The 19,867-nt window shown below is 35.4% G+C and overlaps 1 protein-coding gene across 1 annotated transcript; it reads right to left on the minus strand.

The window, feature by feature from the left end:
* Positions 1 to 2,942: 2,942 nt before the first annotated feature.
* Positions 2,943 to 19,866, minus strand: LOC139120515 (protein mono-ADP-ribosyltransferase PARP14-like). The gene is made up of 11 exons (XM_070684979.1): positions 19,121 to 19,866; positions 17,643 to 18,114; positions 15,849 to 16,012; positions 15,055 to 15,291; positions 10,059 to 10,280; positions 9,240 to 9,417; positions 7,608 to 7,775; positions 6,651 to 6,716; positions 6,136 to 6,305; positions 5,008 to 5,220; positions 2,943 to 3,115 (listed from the first exon to the last, which is right to left on the minus strand). Exons 2-9 carry the CDS (start codon positions 17,680 to 17,682, stop codon positions 6,244 to 6,246), a joined length of 1,137 nt encoding a protein of 378 aa, XP_070541080.1. The 5' UTR covers positions 17,683 to 18,114; positions 19,121 to 19,866; the 3' UTR covers positions 2,943 to 3,115; positions 5,008 to 5,220; positions 6,136 to 6,243.
* Position 19,867: the final 1 nt, after the last annotated feature.

Below are 19,867 nucleotides of genomic sequence, written 5' to 3' on the forward strand. Positions count from 1 at the left end.
GCCTAACTAGTCTCAAACAGAACTTATTAGTTTACCATGAACAATATCTGGTTTCATAAACAACTGGACCCTACAAGTATCTGAGCACATATATTTTTACGATTATGAAGATTTTGGGGGAAGCAACCTTCAGAATAAAGGGAAGGGCCCATGGGTAACAGTTGTTCCATTATTTGAACAACTGTCAATCATTCAGTGATGAATAGAGGTGTAAACTGCACAAACATTTGCTGTGCATACTAGAACAATTACGATGGAAACAAACCATGTGCAGGCTTAGCTATATATGGTGTTCAAAAGATGAAGACTTTGTGCAATTATTGACTTTCTTTTACTAGGATCTAAGGTGTAGTGATTGATTCAAATATTTTGGACGTGAGCTAGCAAGAAGACTAGTAAATACAGACTTGCCCTAGTCACCTGGCTTTACTCAGTCTTGTGATAGCATAGAAATACTGTCATTATGGAATTTATAAATGTTAGGAAAGTTCTTCAGGTAATTTCTGTCATCAAACCCAGTACAGGTTAGAAAGGCCTTCTACTCATTGGAAGGTGCTTGAGTGACAAATGCCAACAACAAGGTTAAATATGCCTAAACTAGTCTCAGTCAAAACTTTATTGTGTATACCATGAGCATATCTGGTTTGTCTAAAATTGAGCCGTCTGATCCTGCAGAACTACCATTCATGTGGTGTAGACATTGGCAGCCAGCGCAGATGAATCATACTGATGATGTACATTGTTGAATGGTTACCGCGTACCATGCCCACACCAGTGTGGTTGTCTTTGATGATTGTGCCCTATTCATATCGTTGAGGGCGCCATCCCACAGAGCCAATATTTTCCACACTGCACAAAGTCCCATATTATACATGTACAGTCTGCGTGTCCTGCACTTGGTCCCTCACCTGTCAATTTTCGATACTCCAAAATACCTGAGAGTTGTTGTAAATCCTCCTAGCAAGCTCCTGTTTTTTATGATGTTAAATTTGATACTTTACTTGTTTTTGAGTATTCCCATGGTGTAACTAAAATGTCTGTTTACCTTACAAATGTTATTTATGATGAAGCAGAAAAGGGTAAATCATGTGGGTACATGATGTCAAAATGGTTTCTCTGGGGATGGGTAAAGCATGGTTTAATCAAAGGGTTGGCAGTGATGTAAACTTTATTAACTTAATCAAGCAGTGTTGTCAGGACATCGACATTCAAAACTGGCACAGTCATTTATGTTGTTTCCTAAATTGGATTGTTATGGGAATTTTAAATCTACTTTAGAGCAAGAATTGTACTTGAAAATTATCGAGAAAGACTGCTACAGAGAGGTCTGATGTTGACTCAGGATCTCAGCACACTCATTGAGGATTGAATCAGATCAAAGATTGCGCAACAAATGTGATGAAAGAATAAGGAGAAAGACGAATTTCATTTCTGCATCATATGTCGATTCTATCAAGAATTGTGAGCTAAATATTTTCCCAGTTACTTTTATGCAGCACCATCCTATGATAAAACCATTTCTCTTATGCAGTCCAGAGTGAGCTCGTGTTCTGCAATCTTGCCAAATTTGTCTTTTTTTGCCATGGGAAAAGTGCTTTGAAATACATGATGGTCTCGTTACATAATGTTTGTCTATTTAAATACAGCTTCTCTGCTATTTGGAAGTTTTGATTTTGCCACCTTCTCGTTGGACTTTGTGATCAGTCATGGACTTTAGAGGCTGGTGGCCTATGGTATCTGAATAAAATCACTACAGTTACTTACTGAAATGAACCAAGGAAACAAAGGCTATAATTATAAGTACGGTATATTGGTCCAAGCATGATATGAGGGGAACAGATTACTGATAACACAGATAATATGAAAGGTTCGTACCATTAACAATACAATCGATATACAGAGCATGCAAGAAAATACACCCATCCAGACTTCGTGTTAATCCTGATCTCTGGCCTTGTCAAGCGGGGGTTTAAGATTTTGAGCAGGAATGATCTCTTTTGTACTTCTAATACGAAACTCCCCTTTGCAAAAAGCCTTTTTAAAAGTGGTATGACTCAACAAGAGACCTGGCAGCTGATAGAAGTCAGCTGTGCTACTGATATTCATGCATTGATTATTTGTGATTGATGTGAAAATAATATTAAAAGCTAACTTGTAAGGTAATTTATGAAATTTTGATGTGACAGTGATTTCCTGTAGTAAATTCAAAAGGAATCAATGTACTACATTTGAATCTAATGCACTCAAATGTTTTTCAGATATTGTATCAACACGCATTCCATGTAATTCATTTGTCAGTGGACATGATATGGCATGTTTCTGATTGGAATAGGCAACTGTGGGCTTTATTTAAACAAATAATGGAAACATATCGAATGTGGCAATTGATCTCTCATATACATTTTTCTAATATTTGATACCATACTTCGACCAAAAACTGGCAAAACGTGCCCAAATAATATAATTGTACATTCCATCACAATTTGAACAAACCTGGCCAAAATCAAGCTCCAGCACAGAAACCTTTATGCTACATTTCAAAGATATTATACCAGAACGTTTTGAGAAGACCTTTTTTTCTACCTAAAATGACAAATATTATCTCTCATTTACAGCAATTGCAGCTGAGATATGCACATTCATTGACTTGGTAACAAAGGTACTGAATATGTTCTGTTAGTTACAGTGAATTTGATTGTGGCAACACAAACCTATGTAGCATTTATGTTTTCACATGTAAAATGAAATCTTTCAAATTCCATAGGGAAAGTCACAACACAACCTCTACTTAAGCTCTGGAATGGATCAACTCATTTCACTTATATGATATAACATGGAAGGACATCTCATATGGTACTAAACAAGCAAACAATTGCAAAAGAAAGCAATTTCACATCAATTAACTAAAATATTGCAGCTAGACATGATCATTTCAAACGTACCATATCTACAAATTCTGTACCAATGAACGTCTCAAGTTTCTTTATAGCTCCATCAATATCTTCCTTTTCATCAGCAAAGATATACAGTAACAGTGTATTCCATTTTTTCACAATATCACCTGGGCTTGCTCCTTTCCAAGACGTCCATTTTCTGGTAAATTCACCAAATTTATCTGCATGTTGAATTGAAATGAAGGTGTAATGGTTCAATAAGTCACAGGATAAAATGAACAAGTGGCTTTTCAACATTTTTTGCACACAATAGAATATTCAATCAAGTTAATTTCTCTGTGATGAGAATTCCTTTTTAGCTCAAGTGTTCACACACATGCGCTAAGATTACACTGATCATAAATGACTGATCACACTTGGATATATCAGCCATGAAGGATATAAAGGTATGACATGAAGTGAATTGCAAATTTGCATATTTGATGAACTTTCCTAATTAAGGAGATATATCTAACTTGACTTGATCAAAGTTGATGAAACTTGCTATGCACATTGAAAATACAATGATATAATGTTATTGAAAGTCATTTAGCATTTTATTTCAGCTAATTTCCTAACTAGGGATATATCTGAATGACTTGATCAATTTGAAAGTAGATGAAAGTTGCATTATACATTGAAGATACTATTGATATAACATTATTGAAAGTAATTTATCATTTTTACTTTGGCCAATTCCTAATTTGCGTATCTAACAAACTTTCCGGATTAATAGTGATATGTATATTTGGATTGATTTGATCAAAGTTGACAAAACTTGCTATATAAACAGAAGATACTATGATGTTATATAACAGACAGTCACCTTAGAATTTCAAATCATCTAATTACTAATTTGCACATTAAACAAACTTTCCTGACTTACGGACATATATTATCTGGATTGGCTTCATCAAAGTTGACGAAACTTGCTTTTAACACTGTGGATACTATGATATAACATTATTGAAGTCATTTGGCATTTTTACTTAAGCTATTTGCTAATTTGCATATTTAACAAACTTTCCTAATTATGGATATATATCTGGTTGAATTTGTGGGTGAACAAAACTTGCTCTGTATAGTGGAGATACTATGATGTAACACTTATTACAGTTGTTTTAGCATTTTTAGGTAATTTACTTATTCACATTTTCAATAAACTTTTCTCATCAGAAAAATACATTGGAATAGACTTGATCAAAGCTGACAAAAGTTGTTATGTACATGGAAGACACTATGATAAAATATTAATGAAAGTTGTTAAGCATTTTAAATGAGCTAACTATTAATTTGCATATTTAATGAACTTTCTTAATTAGGGATATTTATATATCTAAATTGACTTGATCAAAGTTGACAAAACTAACTATGTACATTGAAGGTACTATGATATAATATTCTGAGAAATCATTTAGCATTTTTACTTAAGCCAATTCATAATTTATATATTTAATGAACTTTCTATATTAAGGACATAAAACTAGAAGAACTATACCAAAGTTTATGAAGGTTACTATGAATATTGATGAGACAATATTATTGTATTAGTAGTAGTAGAAGACATTTTGCATTTCATGTCAGGCATTTGATAATTTGCTACTTTATTGAAAATTCCAAATTAGGCACATAAACAGTAAGGACTTGACCAAAGCTGATGAAAGTTGGTATGTCGCTGATTGGTAATTAGTATATTTAATGAACTCTAAAAATAAGTGATAACTTGAGGGATTTGACCAAAATTTTTAATCAGCTGACATAGCAACTTTCAGAAGCTTTGGTCAGGTCCTCCTTGTTAATGTGGCTAATTTGGAGTGTTCATTAAAATTACAAATCACCAATTAGCTGACATGAAAATGCAAAATGTCTTTCACTAATACAATATCATTGTCTCATCAGTATCCATAGCAAGTTTCATTAACTTTGATCTTGTCGATTCAGATGTACATCCATAATTATCAAAGTTCATCAAATATGCAAATAAATAATTAAGTGAAGTAAAAATGCTAAATGACTTTCAATAATAATATATTACAGTATCTTCTGAATGGTTCTCTATACAAGATGCCATTACCCAAAGCTTTTTGCATCAATCCTCTTTTGTCCTTTGCTGGTTTTCCAAGTAAACTGACCATTGCCTGCTGAAAAGTTTGCACCATTGGTCGTTGAAAGAGTACAATACGGATTAGCTTGAGACACTGGGTGTTTCGTTGTTGGTGTTGGTAAAAGTCATCAATCGCTGTCAGAGTTTGCTCAGCCACTGTTGCAGCATCTTGTGCAAGGGCACCTAAAAATTACAGGAAACACATGAATATGCTATATAGATTTGATGATTCACTCAATATGCCTGATATCCACATATAAATCTATTGGAGCATAAAAAACTTGATTCCTTGCAATAAATAAAAAAGTAAGAAACTTTCAAAGAAAAGACAGAAGCTTCCCACCAGTGCTACATATGGGAGACCTAGCATATTCAAAATATGGATACTTCAATATGTTTAACACAATTAAGAAACTTAATTCATTTAATTCGTTTAACAATATGTATAATAGTGAAGCAACCAAGATTGCAAGTGGCAATTTTTTATTGATAGATAATCATCAGTAAGGCAAGGAAAAGAAAGGGTTTGCTTAATTTTCCCAACACACATCTATCGAAACAAGCTAGTCAATTGTTTTGTTCACATTTGCTCTAAAAAATTACGTACAAGAACACATGAAAGTGGGCTTTTGCATCACAGAAAATGTTGATACATGTAAGCACTATACTTCTAGTTTTGAACAGAGAACATATCATTTTTATCACACTCACAAGCCAAGTTTGTCATCTCTCGACAAAAAATACAGGATTATCCTGTTTTCTTTCTATGTCGGTCACTACAAACTGCATCTATGTCGTAAATTTTGGCGCATCAGAACTGTTTTGTGTCAATCTTCAACAGGCTTGTCAATTCAAACAAATATGGCTGCTGGTATTGGGCAGAAGGTAGTTTTATTGCTCATTGCTGTACCATCACAGAAACATACCAGGTAAAACAAATTACCATTGACTGGCCTAGTTTTGATATGATGGTATGCTGACAACCTAGCAGGTCATGGTAAAAAAATTGTCAATCAAAACACAAAATGATAACATCTACAAAGGCAATGATGTAACATATGACAAGTGAGTAGGTCATCAAGAAGATTTGTTCCCTACCAGTTCCAATTGCTGGCATTGCCAATGACTTGACCTGCTTCTGTTCAGCAAACAGCAGCATCCGTGTGATACTATCGTCCAACTTTTGATAAGGGGTTATCATGTGAATTATGTTGTTACACTGTAGATTGCCGCTCTCGTCATTACAACAGTATCTGCCTGTTGCCTACCTAGAAATTTAGATCATATATTATGTGTTGTTATTTGCCAACAACTTACAACTATGTATCTTCAATATCGTAACCTGATATTGGCCAAATCAACCAAATCTAAAAGTCAATTTATCATGATTGACATCATTACACACCACTGGGATATGTTTCAGGTTATATCTATATTATCGACTACTCTGTATTGATCAATTGTTTTATGTGTCAGCACATAGCAATAATTTGGGGCCGCCAGTTTCACATTGAATACAGCCATATCTGACCAAAGAAGATCACTTTAAAGTTACATTACAAACTACTACATAAATGTATGGCAAAATATTAGGCATTAACACTCCAGCTTACCCAAACTTTTGCATTCTTTCACAATTCCCTGTCCTCCTGCAGCTACAATTGCTTTGGATACACCACCTGTAAATGTTGAAAAAGTTTTTAAGAAATTAAAAAATGGCGATTGCAGTTATCTGTGTCAGCTCTTACTGTAAATAATGATAAGTTCTGAAGCATCTATTTTTTGGGGAAAAGTGACAAAATCTGTATTGCAGTTTTTTTATCTCTGGTTAAGTTGTAAGCGTAATTCCTATCAAATCCTAAGACAGAACCTCACAACCTTGGAGGGCGCTCTGTGGCATACCAAACAGGTATTCTCCCAAGTGATACGGTGTATCCTGCGGCAGTACTTTTCCTAACAGCACAACCAATACCACCGGTTCTTTAATCATGATCTTTCAATATTGTTATGATATGCCAAACGTAAATCGGAGGACAATTGGTGGGCTGAGGAAAGGTGCTACTTTATAATCAGATTTATCAAACAGGAAATTTGAATTGAAAACAAAAGATTGACAAAGTGTTAAAAGTACTAGTTACATCCACTCATGTAAGATCCAAGGATTGAGAACATATTGAACATAAGAGCACACACATCTTATATTCACGACTGGGGTGCCAAGTACATGTAGGCTTTGTTATGGCTGTTTGTGTACAACATAAAACCAAATTTTGTTCCAACTTCAGGAGTGCAGAGTGCAATCACGGAAGTGCATGTGACAGCTTGTGAAACTTGAAACATATTGCACTGAAGAGCATGAGACAAGGCCTGGCAATCATCTACTATGAGTGGGCAGAACTTAAGACATTATGCTAGGGGTACCTGGAAATGGTTGACAATATAGAAGGGACTTCTTTATGCCATTTTTAGTGCCTGCAAAACTCTTATTTTTCTCAATCTCAGATAAACATTAAGATGACAGACAGAATTTTAAATTTTCTATGGATATAAGTTTACTCTGAACGACTTACCCATGCTAAGATCAAGATCTTCATTAGAACTGTTAACAATTGCATCTATCCTTTCCTTGGTGATATCACCTGCCTGCACTTGTACGATGATGTTTCCAATTGTCATCTGACACCCATGAGGTGATTGTTTCAGGTTTTTGTAAGGGGAATCCTCCCCTTCAATTCCATCTACATTGTGATGAAACATATGGTGAAACCTATAATGGACATCCACAGCAATAGCAACAGTGTTCTTAATAAGGTACAATACCTGTACCTCTCATAGACAGATGGTCAAACTCTTGAACTTTATATTTTTGGTCTACCACTTATGGGGGCTCATTTTGGAGCCCAAAGTGTAAGTGCACATTTCAACAGATTTTTTTGAGAATTGAAATCTTATTTTTTCCATAAAGCTAACACAGGGATGGCAGCCATTTGGAATTTAAAGTGTTGGTAATATTGGGTTATTTGTTTCTCAAGTAGCAAAAGTTTGCATGGTGACCTCTGATTAGAGTTTTGGTAATATTGTGTTATTTGTTTCTCAAGTACCGAAAATTCATGACCCCTGATTGCATTTTTTAAGGTTTCCACTAGAATGATATTGTGTAAACCTTGAGATTAGTTTCTCTCCATTCCATCTTGCTGATATTTGTCCTAACACCTTTGAAGACGGAGTTTAGAAGGGTAGTCTAGATTAGTCAGACTGTACAAATTATTGATACAAAATCTATCCCCTTGATTTCCTTTTCACTTGCTAGTTGAGAAGTGGCAGGCTGTCTTCCAGCTTTTATCTGACCATGCTTTCATTATGAAAGGAATTTGACACCTCAAACACAGCATTTGTTTTGCTTATTTTAATCGTCTCACATTAACAGGCAGATTACATTCACACTGTTTAATTAGAGTTCAAAGACCATCCAACTGTTGGGCCAAGCAAATCAGAACATAGAGGTAAAGGGAAACCCCTGATCTGAAGACTGAACAACCAATCGTCAAGGTGTTATACTTTGATCAAATGCTATTAGACTAAGTGTACCTGGGAACAGTAATCTTTTGCCACTTAGTTAACCCTTTGAGTCCAGTATTTTTTTCCCATGAAAATTTTAGTGCAACATTTTACCAATTTTTATGAACTTTTTCTGTAATTTTCTGATAATTTTGGACCACATGAACACAAAATTTCATTGGCCACAGTTTTTTATCAAAAGTTTGGAAAAATCTGGCAAAAATTGACATGGGTTTATTTTATAACGGTGACAAAAATTCACTTTGGCGCTCAAAGGGTTGATACAGTTTACTCCAAGACATGTGGCTATCATAGCACATTTATATCAAAAAATCTGGATTGTGTTCATTACATAAACAACGAAAGAGAATGAAGCAAGGCATTGTATAGGTTAACCTAAATGCCAAGGTTGCCTGTAGGTGTGAAAGTCAAAAGTCATTTGGCCAAGTCACGGCTCCTCTATCACAGAGGGACTGTGGCCCCAGTAAAGTATTGGAACAAAGAATGGCAAACAAGCAAACGTAAGCAAGCTTGGCAGAAATGAAAGACTCATTTTCCACCATTAATACAGATTATTAATTGATGTTCATAATCATAATGCCAAATGTTCAAGAATAAATTCATATTTGCTTCAACGAACTTACTTGCACTTGAATGTGAACCATGTATAGGTTCTTCAAATTGTGTATTTCCTGCATATGAAGCACTGCCACCCTGCTGATAAGGTGGTTGCTGTTGAAAACCTAATTCAGACTTCTTTTTCGGTGATACCTTTCCACTGTGTCTTTTTTTGGTCAATTGATGTATTACATCTTTGAATGCCTGTCGAGTGAGGATATTTTATCAGTTTCAAATTGCCTCTCTTCAAAGTCTTTCTCTGATCAAATTCAATAAAGATCCTCTGAATAGCACCATCTTTCCCTAAAGCACACAGTTAGGCAACCCCTAAGTACACCAACTACATGAGAAGAAAAATGATCTTATTCTGAAATTTACAATGTTAACCATGAGATGCTTTGACAGTAATCATTTGTTCTCTAAAGAACAGCATTACTCTTTGCAGTGGCTTCATATCTAAACAAATCACATGTTTAGAGACTTCAAAAGGTTCACAAAAACGTGTCCCAACTTAGCAAAGCGTCAAAAAATAGGATTATTAAACTGACTGTGTATGAAGAAGGTATAAGGGTACATAGAAGAAGAAAATGTTAATGTATGTCAAGTTAACTTTCATATTTCCCCACATTTGGAAAGTCATACTGATGGTGAAAATTGTAGCATGTGTTTAAGTTCTGCTGCAAAAAAAATCACCAACCATTGTAATTTTTAGTTACTTATAAACAAAGCCAATTCTGGTAATTCTACTACTAAAACAGTAGTGAAGCTAGCAGACCACTATCTTTGCTGCAAATGATAGCATACACTTTATCTGTGTTGTAAGTAAAGGCATCTATTTCACTTACCTGGTGTGTTTGTTGATCTTTCTCATATATCACAAATCTTATTTCCTTCAAAGAACTGTTGGGACTACTAGCACTGAATTTTCGAGCTTCTTCATACATAACTTTAGCTGTAAAGTCTCTAGGAAAGCCAAGCCCACCAGTACCAATAGCAGGGAATGCAATGGAAAGCATTACAGCTTTGCTTGCTTTTTCAAAACACTTGCGCATCAGATCCCGCAATATCTGGTACATGGTGAATCAGAAAAAAAAGCAGATTTAATATCAAAATTGTGTTATATGATATCAAGTGCTGGAAATCTGAAACCCCTCACCCCCTGGGACCTATGAAATCATGTGGAGATTTTCAACTGAGTAGTGGGGCACAAAGAGTTGATCATAAGCCCTAAAGTACCGCAAAGGATGCACAATGCCATTTGCACACTGATCACGACGGGCGATGCACAGCGCAAATGTCTGAGTACATCCTTTGCGGTATTTTCATAAAAACATTATTATAATTGATTTGTTTAATGCAAATTCAATAATTTTCTTCCCATTAACAGCACTAGTATGGAGTGCCATCTTGTACGTGCTTCTGGGTAGCCTGTGAACTGCACATATAGAGCGCAAGACATATTCTGGCAATTGTCCAATGAGTCCTTTGAAACCGTTCAACAGTAAAAACGTAGTAGCAGCTTCAGAATGCATTGCATATGGGGTCTGATTGGGGATGCCTGGAAATTGTAATAATAACAATAATAATTTATTTATAAAACGTCAATATCCACAATAAAAGTGATCAAGGATGCTGAAATAAAATTTATACATCACAAAAAGCAATTAATAAACATAGGGCCAATGTCCCTGAAGCTACTGTAGACATGGATGGTATAGAGGACGTACATACCATAATACCAGATATAGCAAGTGCAAAGTGCCTTTTACAATATTCTTATGGCAGAAGAACTGTTTCAGTATGGTTTATACTTACAGACCCCCTATATACACATAAGAACTGGCAAAAATTTCCCTCAAAACACAAAATGAAGTATTTCCTAACTATATGAAATTGTTTCACTATAAGGTTATCCTATTTACCTAATATCATGAAAGCTGTCGGATTTGAAGAAACAAGCAACCTGACAGCCAATAGAACTCTGCTGTAGAGAATAACTGAGTGACGCATGTGTGGATGAAGAAGGTGACTTTTCTTTGCTAATTCATTTCAGGATGGCCTGACCAAACACAGCAAAAATAGCTGCAAAAATACCAAACTGAAGATTCCATCAATATATATATCACATTAAGATAAAGCATAGAAACCTGTATACCAAATATCAAAGCAATCAGAGAAGTAATTTTTGAGAAACAAATGTTTCACCAAAAATGGCAAAATTGTCCAAAAAATACAAAATTGTACATTTATCATGATTTGAATACATGATATTTTAATCATCCCTATAAATCTGTATACCAAATATCCATTACGGGAAGGCTCCATTAACTTAGGAATACCCTACTTCCCTAGAGGATCAATTTCACAGACCTGCCTTTCCTACAATGGCACTACAATAGTACCAGCTGGATTAGATAAACATAACAATGGAACATTCACCACCTTGAGGTATTAAAAGTCTCTGTTTGTCACCCGAGTTGCTCAGGCAAGGACTCGGGTTTCAGGTACCATGCAAGTTAATGCAGTCGTCCCCTAATGCAAAGTGATAAGACAGTGGTTTTTGTGAAAAAAAAATTTTTGACCAAAAATGACAAAAATTGCCGTAAAAATATAAATTTACATATTTCTGCACAGTTTCAAGAAATCTGATATGGGTCATCCCTAGGGACCTATACCCCAAATATCAAAGCTGTCAGACAAGCGGTTTTGATGAAATAAATTTTTGACCAAAAATGACAAAAAAATTCCTTAAAAATACAAATTTGCATATTTCATCACAATTTGAACAAATCTAAGTTGGGTCATCCCTAGGGAACTGTATACCAAATATCAAAGCTATCTGACCAGCGGTTATGAAGAAGATTTTTTACCAAAAACCTTTTTTGAGCTAATTTGCATATTTTCAACAATATCAAAAACAAACAAACAAAATGTTTCTCATAATCATATTTTGCACCTACACAAGAAATATTAAATCTGTAAGTACTGCAGTTCTCAAGATATTTGAGGGACGGAAATCCTCACAAACGGATATACATACATACATACATACATACATACATACCCTAGGATACATACCGGTACATACATACATACATACATACATACATACATACATACATACATACATACATACATACAGACTGACGACGGACACTGGACAGATACCCATCCCAATAGCTTCTATAGACTACCGGTATAGTCTATAGTAGCTAAAAAATCATTTAAAAAATTGAAAAAAAAAACCATTTAAAACCAAGTCTAAAAAGCAGGTCTGAAAAGGAAAAGTTTTAACATCAGTTTTAAAAGTTGACAGGTTGGAGAATGCCAATATCTAATAGAAGACTGTTTGGAAGAACAGGCGTTCCGTACAGCTTTTTTAGCAAAATCCCATTGTTCTGAATGGTAGATTTATAATGATACACTTTCTGTATCATAAATAAATTGCATTATGAAATAAAACAAACATAAGGTATTTGGAAATATTGGTATTTGATTTCACTGACACATAGAACCAACTACGTGATTCTCAGAACATCAAAAGATGTTTTTAGTTCAGTATAGGACTCACATGGCTTGAGATACTTTGGAGTATGCTCCACTGCAGTATGCCTGGCCACAGGTGAAACCTTGGTGCAGCTATGATACCAGACAAATGTGCATGTTAAAAATATTACGGTATGTATTCTGATCTTTACCTAGACTATATCATTCTGTTTCAGTGTTTTCTCTGCATGTTCATTGAAAGGGACACTTTGTGCCCCATTCATCACAATTAGGGGGCAGACTTGACATTTTAGAGGGGCAGTGTTGATGTTGATATGCTTTCCTAGGAAGCGCCTTCTAAATATCACTACGATTGTCACCCAGTTCAGTTGCATTATCCATGTCGCATGCAGCATCTGTACTATCATCGACATGTTTGTCAGCTTGTGATGTGTTCGGCTGCTGTCCATCTTCTGTCAATTTGTCACTCTCAGGTTTTCCGAACTCAAATTTGACACAATTTGTCCAAATTTGGGGTTTTAAATCCATGAAATGTGCGGTGATCAATGATAGCATTTCATTGCGATCATGATCGATCGTAACCATGACTGCAGCATGCCTACACAATGCTAAAGCTGGAATTTTCCATGATTCCGTCATTGATACAGTGTTTCAAGTTCTGCTTTCAAACTTTACCGCTATCAAAACATGAATATAAAATTGCACTAGTATCCATGGAGACATAACCGCAACTAAGTCTTGGCTGTTCTTTTTGATGTGTACACTCCACGTCATGAGGATGACAAGTTCAAACATGCTATTGACAAGTCATCGTTGATGACACAGTCCCCACTTATTAATGGCTACTTTAATATCAAGTCCTCAGAGAGGATAGAGTCCTGTTCATTAATTGGGTCTATGATTAAGAATGAGTTCCATGGTGGTGAAAATGTAAAACTAATAATACTGCCAAGTGTCAATAAATTGTATTACAAACACTATGAGATCAACATCTGTACAAAGTTTCATCAGATTGATGAAGTGTTTATGTACATATCACTCTTAATCAGGAAAGTTCATTACTATATGTAAATTATATATTTACCATGACACTGCATAGTGTCTTTTATTCAATGTTAAAGCAATATGAGCTCAACATCTGTACCAAGTTTCATCAAATTTGATGCAGTATTTCTGGACATAGCCTACTAATTAGGAAAATTCATTAAATATGCAAATTAGCAATTAATTTGAATGACACTGATAAATGTCTTCATTCAATGTTAAAGCAATGTGAGCTCAACATCTGTACCAAGTTTCTTGAAATTTGATGATCCATTTCTTGACATACCAGCCTAATTACGAAAATTCATTAAATATGCAAATCAGTAGTTAATTGACATGATACTGCTACATATGCCAAACCCACCAAAAGATCAACATCTGTGCCACATTTCATCAAATTTGATGTAACATGTCTAGACATATCACACTAATTACAAAAATTCATCAAATATGTAAATTAGCAATAAATGATATGATACCAATATTACAGTACTGAGAAATCAACATCTGTACCATGTTTTGTCAAATTTGATGCAGTGGTTCTGGAGATAGCCAACTAATTAGGAAAGTTCATTAAATATGCAAATAAGCAGTTATTTCCCATGACACAGCTAAGTGTCTTTGTAAACTTATATGAAACTATGTGCTAAAAATCTGTACCAAGTTTCATTAGCTTTGCTGCAGTATTTCTAGACACATCACCCTAATTACAAAATTCATCAAATATGCAAATTACCAATTAATTGATGCAATATTGACATATCCATTGTGTGCTATTAGAGCTCTGTGTGACAAACATCTTTACAAAGTTTCATCAAATTATTTGCAGTCGCTCCAGAAACACAGGGAAGCTTTTTCATATAGTCATTGTCAATGACATAGTCCCTGCTTTATTAATAAAATGGCCATCACACAACCATATTTGATCTGATCACGGAAAAAATGACGTGCATTTGTATGACATAAGGAGTAATCCTTGTATCAAGTTTGAATGAAATCGCTCAAGCATCTTTAAGATATCTGCATGAATGGATGCACGCATGCACGTACACGCACGGACATGACCAAGCCTATAATCCCCCCCGGACAATGTCCAGGGGGACTATAATCTGGTCACAGTGCATGCATCAGGAAGCAAATGCATGTTGCTGCAATGCATTATTACAACAAAGGGTGAATGTTGGCGAAGGAAAAGTTTGGGGATATGTTATATAATATTTAAGATTATGAATTTTATTGAATAACAATATTTTTTCCTGGTTATCTTTTAAGAATATGAAATATTCTCACCCTCTCTGCATTTGGACTTCCATCCCAGTGACAGCAAAGAACGTGATAAACTTTTTTGCATTTCAGTTTGGCACCATTTGTTATAATCATGACACCTTCTTTCACAGGCTTTCCTGAGTCCTTGTAAGCATTGACTTGCTGTTGCAGTGCTGGCCCTGCAACTTTGCAAATGGCTGCAGATACACCTCCTGTATTCAGTGAGAGTGACGTCTGAGTGGTATTTACTATGATGTCAGTCTACAGACAGAAAATTGAACAAAAGCCAAGACGTGAATCAAAAGCGTGAGACCACTAATGTTGCTTGCTTTGAATGAAGCAAAATGAATGATAAAATTTAAACACTTTCAAGAAATTTAACTTTTCAGCATCATATATAAGAAATTATATTCTAGCTTTGACAATATCCATGAATTTAGTGACATCATAACCTCAGATTGTTACTGATAATATACCCATTATCCAACATTGTGGCCCAAGATGTTTTCTACATCTTCAAATTCATTGGCATCGCCAAAACCAGAAAACAACAGCAATAAAGTACCCCATCTTGGCCCATAATTGACTCAAGCAAACTTTGCACTCAATAATGAACTTGGCTCCGCCTCGTACATTGTGTCGTGCAAAGTTTGCTTTCGTCAATTATGGGCCGGAAGGGGGTACATTATTGCTTAAATATGTTGCAATTATGACCTGAAATCTGTATGTGGGATTTCAATCCCAGTAACAGTAAATTACATGTTAAGTCTTTTTGGCATTTCAGTTTAGCATTGAATGATCCTAATAAAACAACTAACCTTCTGTTTTGCAATGCTGCCTTTCACTAACTTTATCACAACTCCTTCTGAAGTTTTGAGTTCTGTAGGATTTGAAAGTGGCTCCAGGGATGTATCTCGGGATCCGTCTTTTGTCACTTTGGTTCTTCCTCTTTCCCTTGATGAATTTGTGTTTCCAACACTTCCTATTTGTTGATTATAATAAAATTGAAAATACTTCAGATAAAAAATTATATTGCTGACAGTTCTTTTCACTTAACAGACATAATAGCATAAATGTCACTCTAATCATACAGAAAAATATATGAAATTTTCAGATACAGTATTCATTATTTTTCTGATGGTATCAAACAAAGTTTAAGACTGATGAGAAAATACCGTTTTTATCACATATAATTTTCAACTGTATTATTTGCCCCTTAATGGTGTTAAGAATTGATAACTTCACATGAAGGATGTGTACCACTGCTTTACTGAGAAATCACTGTTCATAGTTGTTGGATGCAGCTAGGTTCACAATTAAATGGTACTCATAAAATGTGTAAGCACAAAAATGCTCTAATTGCAGTGTACCTTGAAATTTTACCAATTTGTACTGAGCATGGAATCAAGATTTATTGAAAGTGTATTTTAAGTTAGCAAAAAGTAATAAAGTTAGCTCCTTTTTCTGATTTTTGTCTCTTTGACAAACAGCATGTTTGGATTTGAGCTTTCCTTTCAGATTTTGCATCATCACAATTTTTTAAAGTCGCTTTCAGCAAAATAATTCAGAGCAGCCATTAAAAGAGTGAAAATAGTCCACTTTAAATTGCCTGCTCTAATTTTTGGACTTTGCTGTATGAGTTTCCTTCAGACTTTGAGATACAACAAGGCATACTACGGTACTTCAGTGCAAGAGTTAAACGGAGAAGATGGTAACAGTCCAATTTGTATATTCTGGTCAGATTGATGATCACAGAAAGAGTGTTAGAATCTGCATAAAAAAGATTTCAGCTTAAGGTTCCAAGACAAGAAATTGACCATTTTAAACTAACAATTCTCTAGTGTTTAATAAGCTCAGAACCCCCATAAATTGTATATTTTCAGAAAGCCTAGATATAGGGGAACATTTTGGTAACCATAGTGTCACCATTGTTTACATAACTATCACGTGACAGGTAATTTGCATAACCTTTCAAAAATCAGTTTTCCCTATGTTTTGTTTCAATGCTTTGAGATATGTGGCTGAAATTCATGTGAGTGCAAGCTATACTACAGGTCTTCAAAAGTGTGTCTCAGAATTTTTTTAAACCTTCTTGAACAGTTTTCATGCCAGAAAAACGTCCAGAGCAGCGAATTTTACCATAGTTGATTTCTTTAAAATTGTGCTCCAAAAAAACTAAGCAAGATAAAAAAATCTGAGACACACTTTGAAAGAGCTTGTGACAGCTTGCATTCCAGCAAGTTTGAGTCAGATATTTTGAAGTATTGAGACAAAACATAGGGAAAACCGATTTTTGAAAGGTTATGCAAATTATCTTGTCACGTGATAGTTATGTAAACAATGGTGACACTGTGGTTACCAAAATGTTCCCATATATGTAGGCTCACAGAAAATGTATACTTTACGGGAGTTCTGAGTTTATTAACCGTTAGAGAATTGTTAGATTAAAAAGGTCACATTTCTTGTCTTGGAACCTTAAATCGATTGAGCCAATTTCTACCAGGCAATATACAGTTTCCATCAAATATTACCTGATTAGAGAAATGCTTTCAGCAAGTCATCCACAGAATTATGTATTCTAATACCGTATGAAAATTGTAAAAAATAATTACCTGAAAAACTGATTGGGAATGTTGACATTCTCATTACCATAATATTTGACCAAGCTGTCTTGGAAGCATTTACACGTCATGTCAGCATTATCTACCAGATTCACTTCCATCAGACATCCTGGAGGTGTCCCACTGAAGAATTCATCCACAGCATCAATGATAGTATTAACACTAAGATCTAATGGAAAACCAAATCCCCCAGAGCTGATGGCGGGCAAAGCCACTGAACGGCATTGGTACCTTTCAGCTTCGGATAAACTGTTGCACACAGTATCATGCAGCATTTTCTCTTCATGAGATTTCTCCTCTGAATAGGACTTCCTAAAACTTCTGTTCCATGTTGGTCCAACAGCATGAATGATTCGTTTACATGGAAGGTCTCCGGACCCTGTGGACACCACTTGACCAGGAAATAACTTTCCTTCTTTAGCTCGTAAAATTTTGATAGTTTCACCAGCAATTGATTGTCCACCTTTGCATGATGATTTAAAGATAGAGAATTTGTAGGGCTAATCTCTAAATGTGTCGTTTTCACATGCATTTATATAATAACAATGCATAACAGATTTAGAAACACAGTTTTTTGCAATTTCTAGGCAGTTTGATACATAAAAAAATACAGCAATTATACAGTGTCGCTCAAATTTGATCAGAATTGGTACATACCAAAGATCAACAATAAGTGTTGTTTCTATCTGTTCAGAGCAGGAAAATTATACGTTGATGTTATGACAATTTCTGCACAGTACAACCAGAAAAACAACAAGAAATATTTAAACCAGAAAAACAAGAATGACAAAAGTAAATAAGGTCTGAAACTTTAGGTACTGAAGGTCAACTTTAGCAACATGCATAGCAGAGAATCTTTCAACCATGGATGTACAAAAATAGACATCCATGGTTTCAGCAGATCTGTTAATATGTCACAGTCATAAACAATGACGGGAAATGACCAATTAGCTGTTTCAGTTACTGCTACCACTCCCAAACATAATAGGTACCCTGCATAAAATAGGTTTAAAGGTCAAAATCCTCTTATTCAGATGTGTGGCTGATTCAGTTCACTGCCACCACTCCTGCACATTTGCAGGATTTCCCTTTTCTTACCTCATTTGCACATTTTTGACACTGACGTGTTCATTTGAACAAATTCACATCTCAACCCCACATCTACCTGTACACCAAATACTGAGACGGTAGCTTTGGCGGTATGGGAGCCTTTGTGTGTGACGGACATACATCCGCACATACATACCCACAAATATACAGACACACAGATGCTACCGACTCTCATATAAGCTCTTTTTGGTATTTATATAAAAAACCAAATATGAGATAAAATTAATATCTATCTCCATAGCTCAATGATTAAGCTTCATTCTCCTTATGATTAATTTCTCTTTACTCAAGATGACTGTCATATGTGAGAATATGTGTTAAATTAAGGCCAAGCTAATCAACCTAGTACGTACACCTACCTGCATCTATAATGGCCTTTGCAAGACCACCTGAATGATCTAGATATTGGTTGCTTCCATTCACTATGGCATCCACAGGCATTTTGGTGAGATCACCTTTACCAACCACAATACGCCTACCATCCTTTCTGGTCACATAGCATAACACAGTCAATGTAGTCGGTGGTGGCATCATTGGTACTTCTTCTTCAGCTTCTACTTCCATGGCTGTCTCCACTTCTGATGGGTCTGTGACGTCTATCCGACAATTGAATTCATTCTCAACCACCCTAAGATACATTTGTCCTTTTGTCTTCATTAACAGGCTGGCATTCCAGGTTTGTCAATGGGTGTGGGTGCGCACTGACTTTTTCAGCAAGTCTCTTCAACTGTTCACTGGCTGCCCTTACATCATCTTCTGTTCCTTTGACAAGTTATACCTGTACTGTTTTGGTATCTGTCGATGCTGAATGGCTGCTGTTTAGCTTGCTGCCTCACCATTTGTAACTCACTCTTTTTCAAATCAAAGAGGAATCTCACTCTGCCTGTTCCATTTGAATGACATCATCAACCACTGTGTGTAATTTGATGAAATCTGTAGCTTGGTAGCCACTGGTGTTAAGCTGGTTATGAAGCCTACGACAGTAACAGCATTTCTCTGACCAGACACTGGGGGCAGTATGAAGACCTTTTCCTCATCTTCAAGTTCTACCAACTAATTCTTTCCATTCCTCTTTCTGTATTGCAGGCTGGGACTGTTGTTTGATA

This window comes from Ptychodera flava, chromosome 20 (genome assembly GCF_041260155.1).
Source record: "Ptychodera flava strain L36383 chromosome 20, AS_Pfla_20210202, whole genome shotgun sequence".
In the NCBI taxonomy this organism is placed as follows: domain Eukaryota; kingdom Metazoa; phylum Hemichordata; class Enteropneusta; family Ptychoderidae; genus Ptychodera; species Ptychodera flava.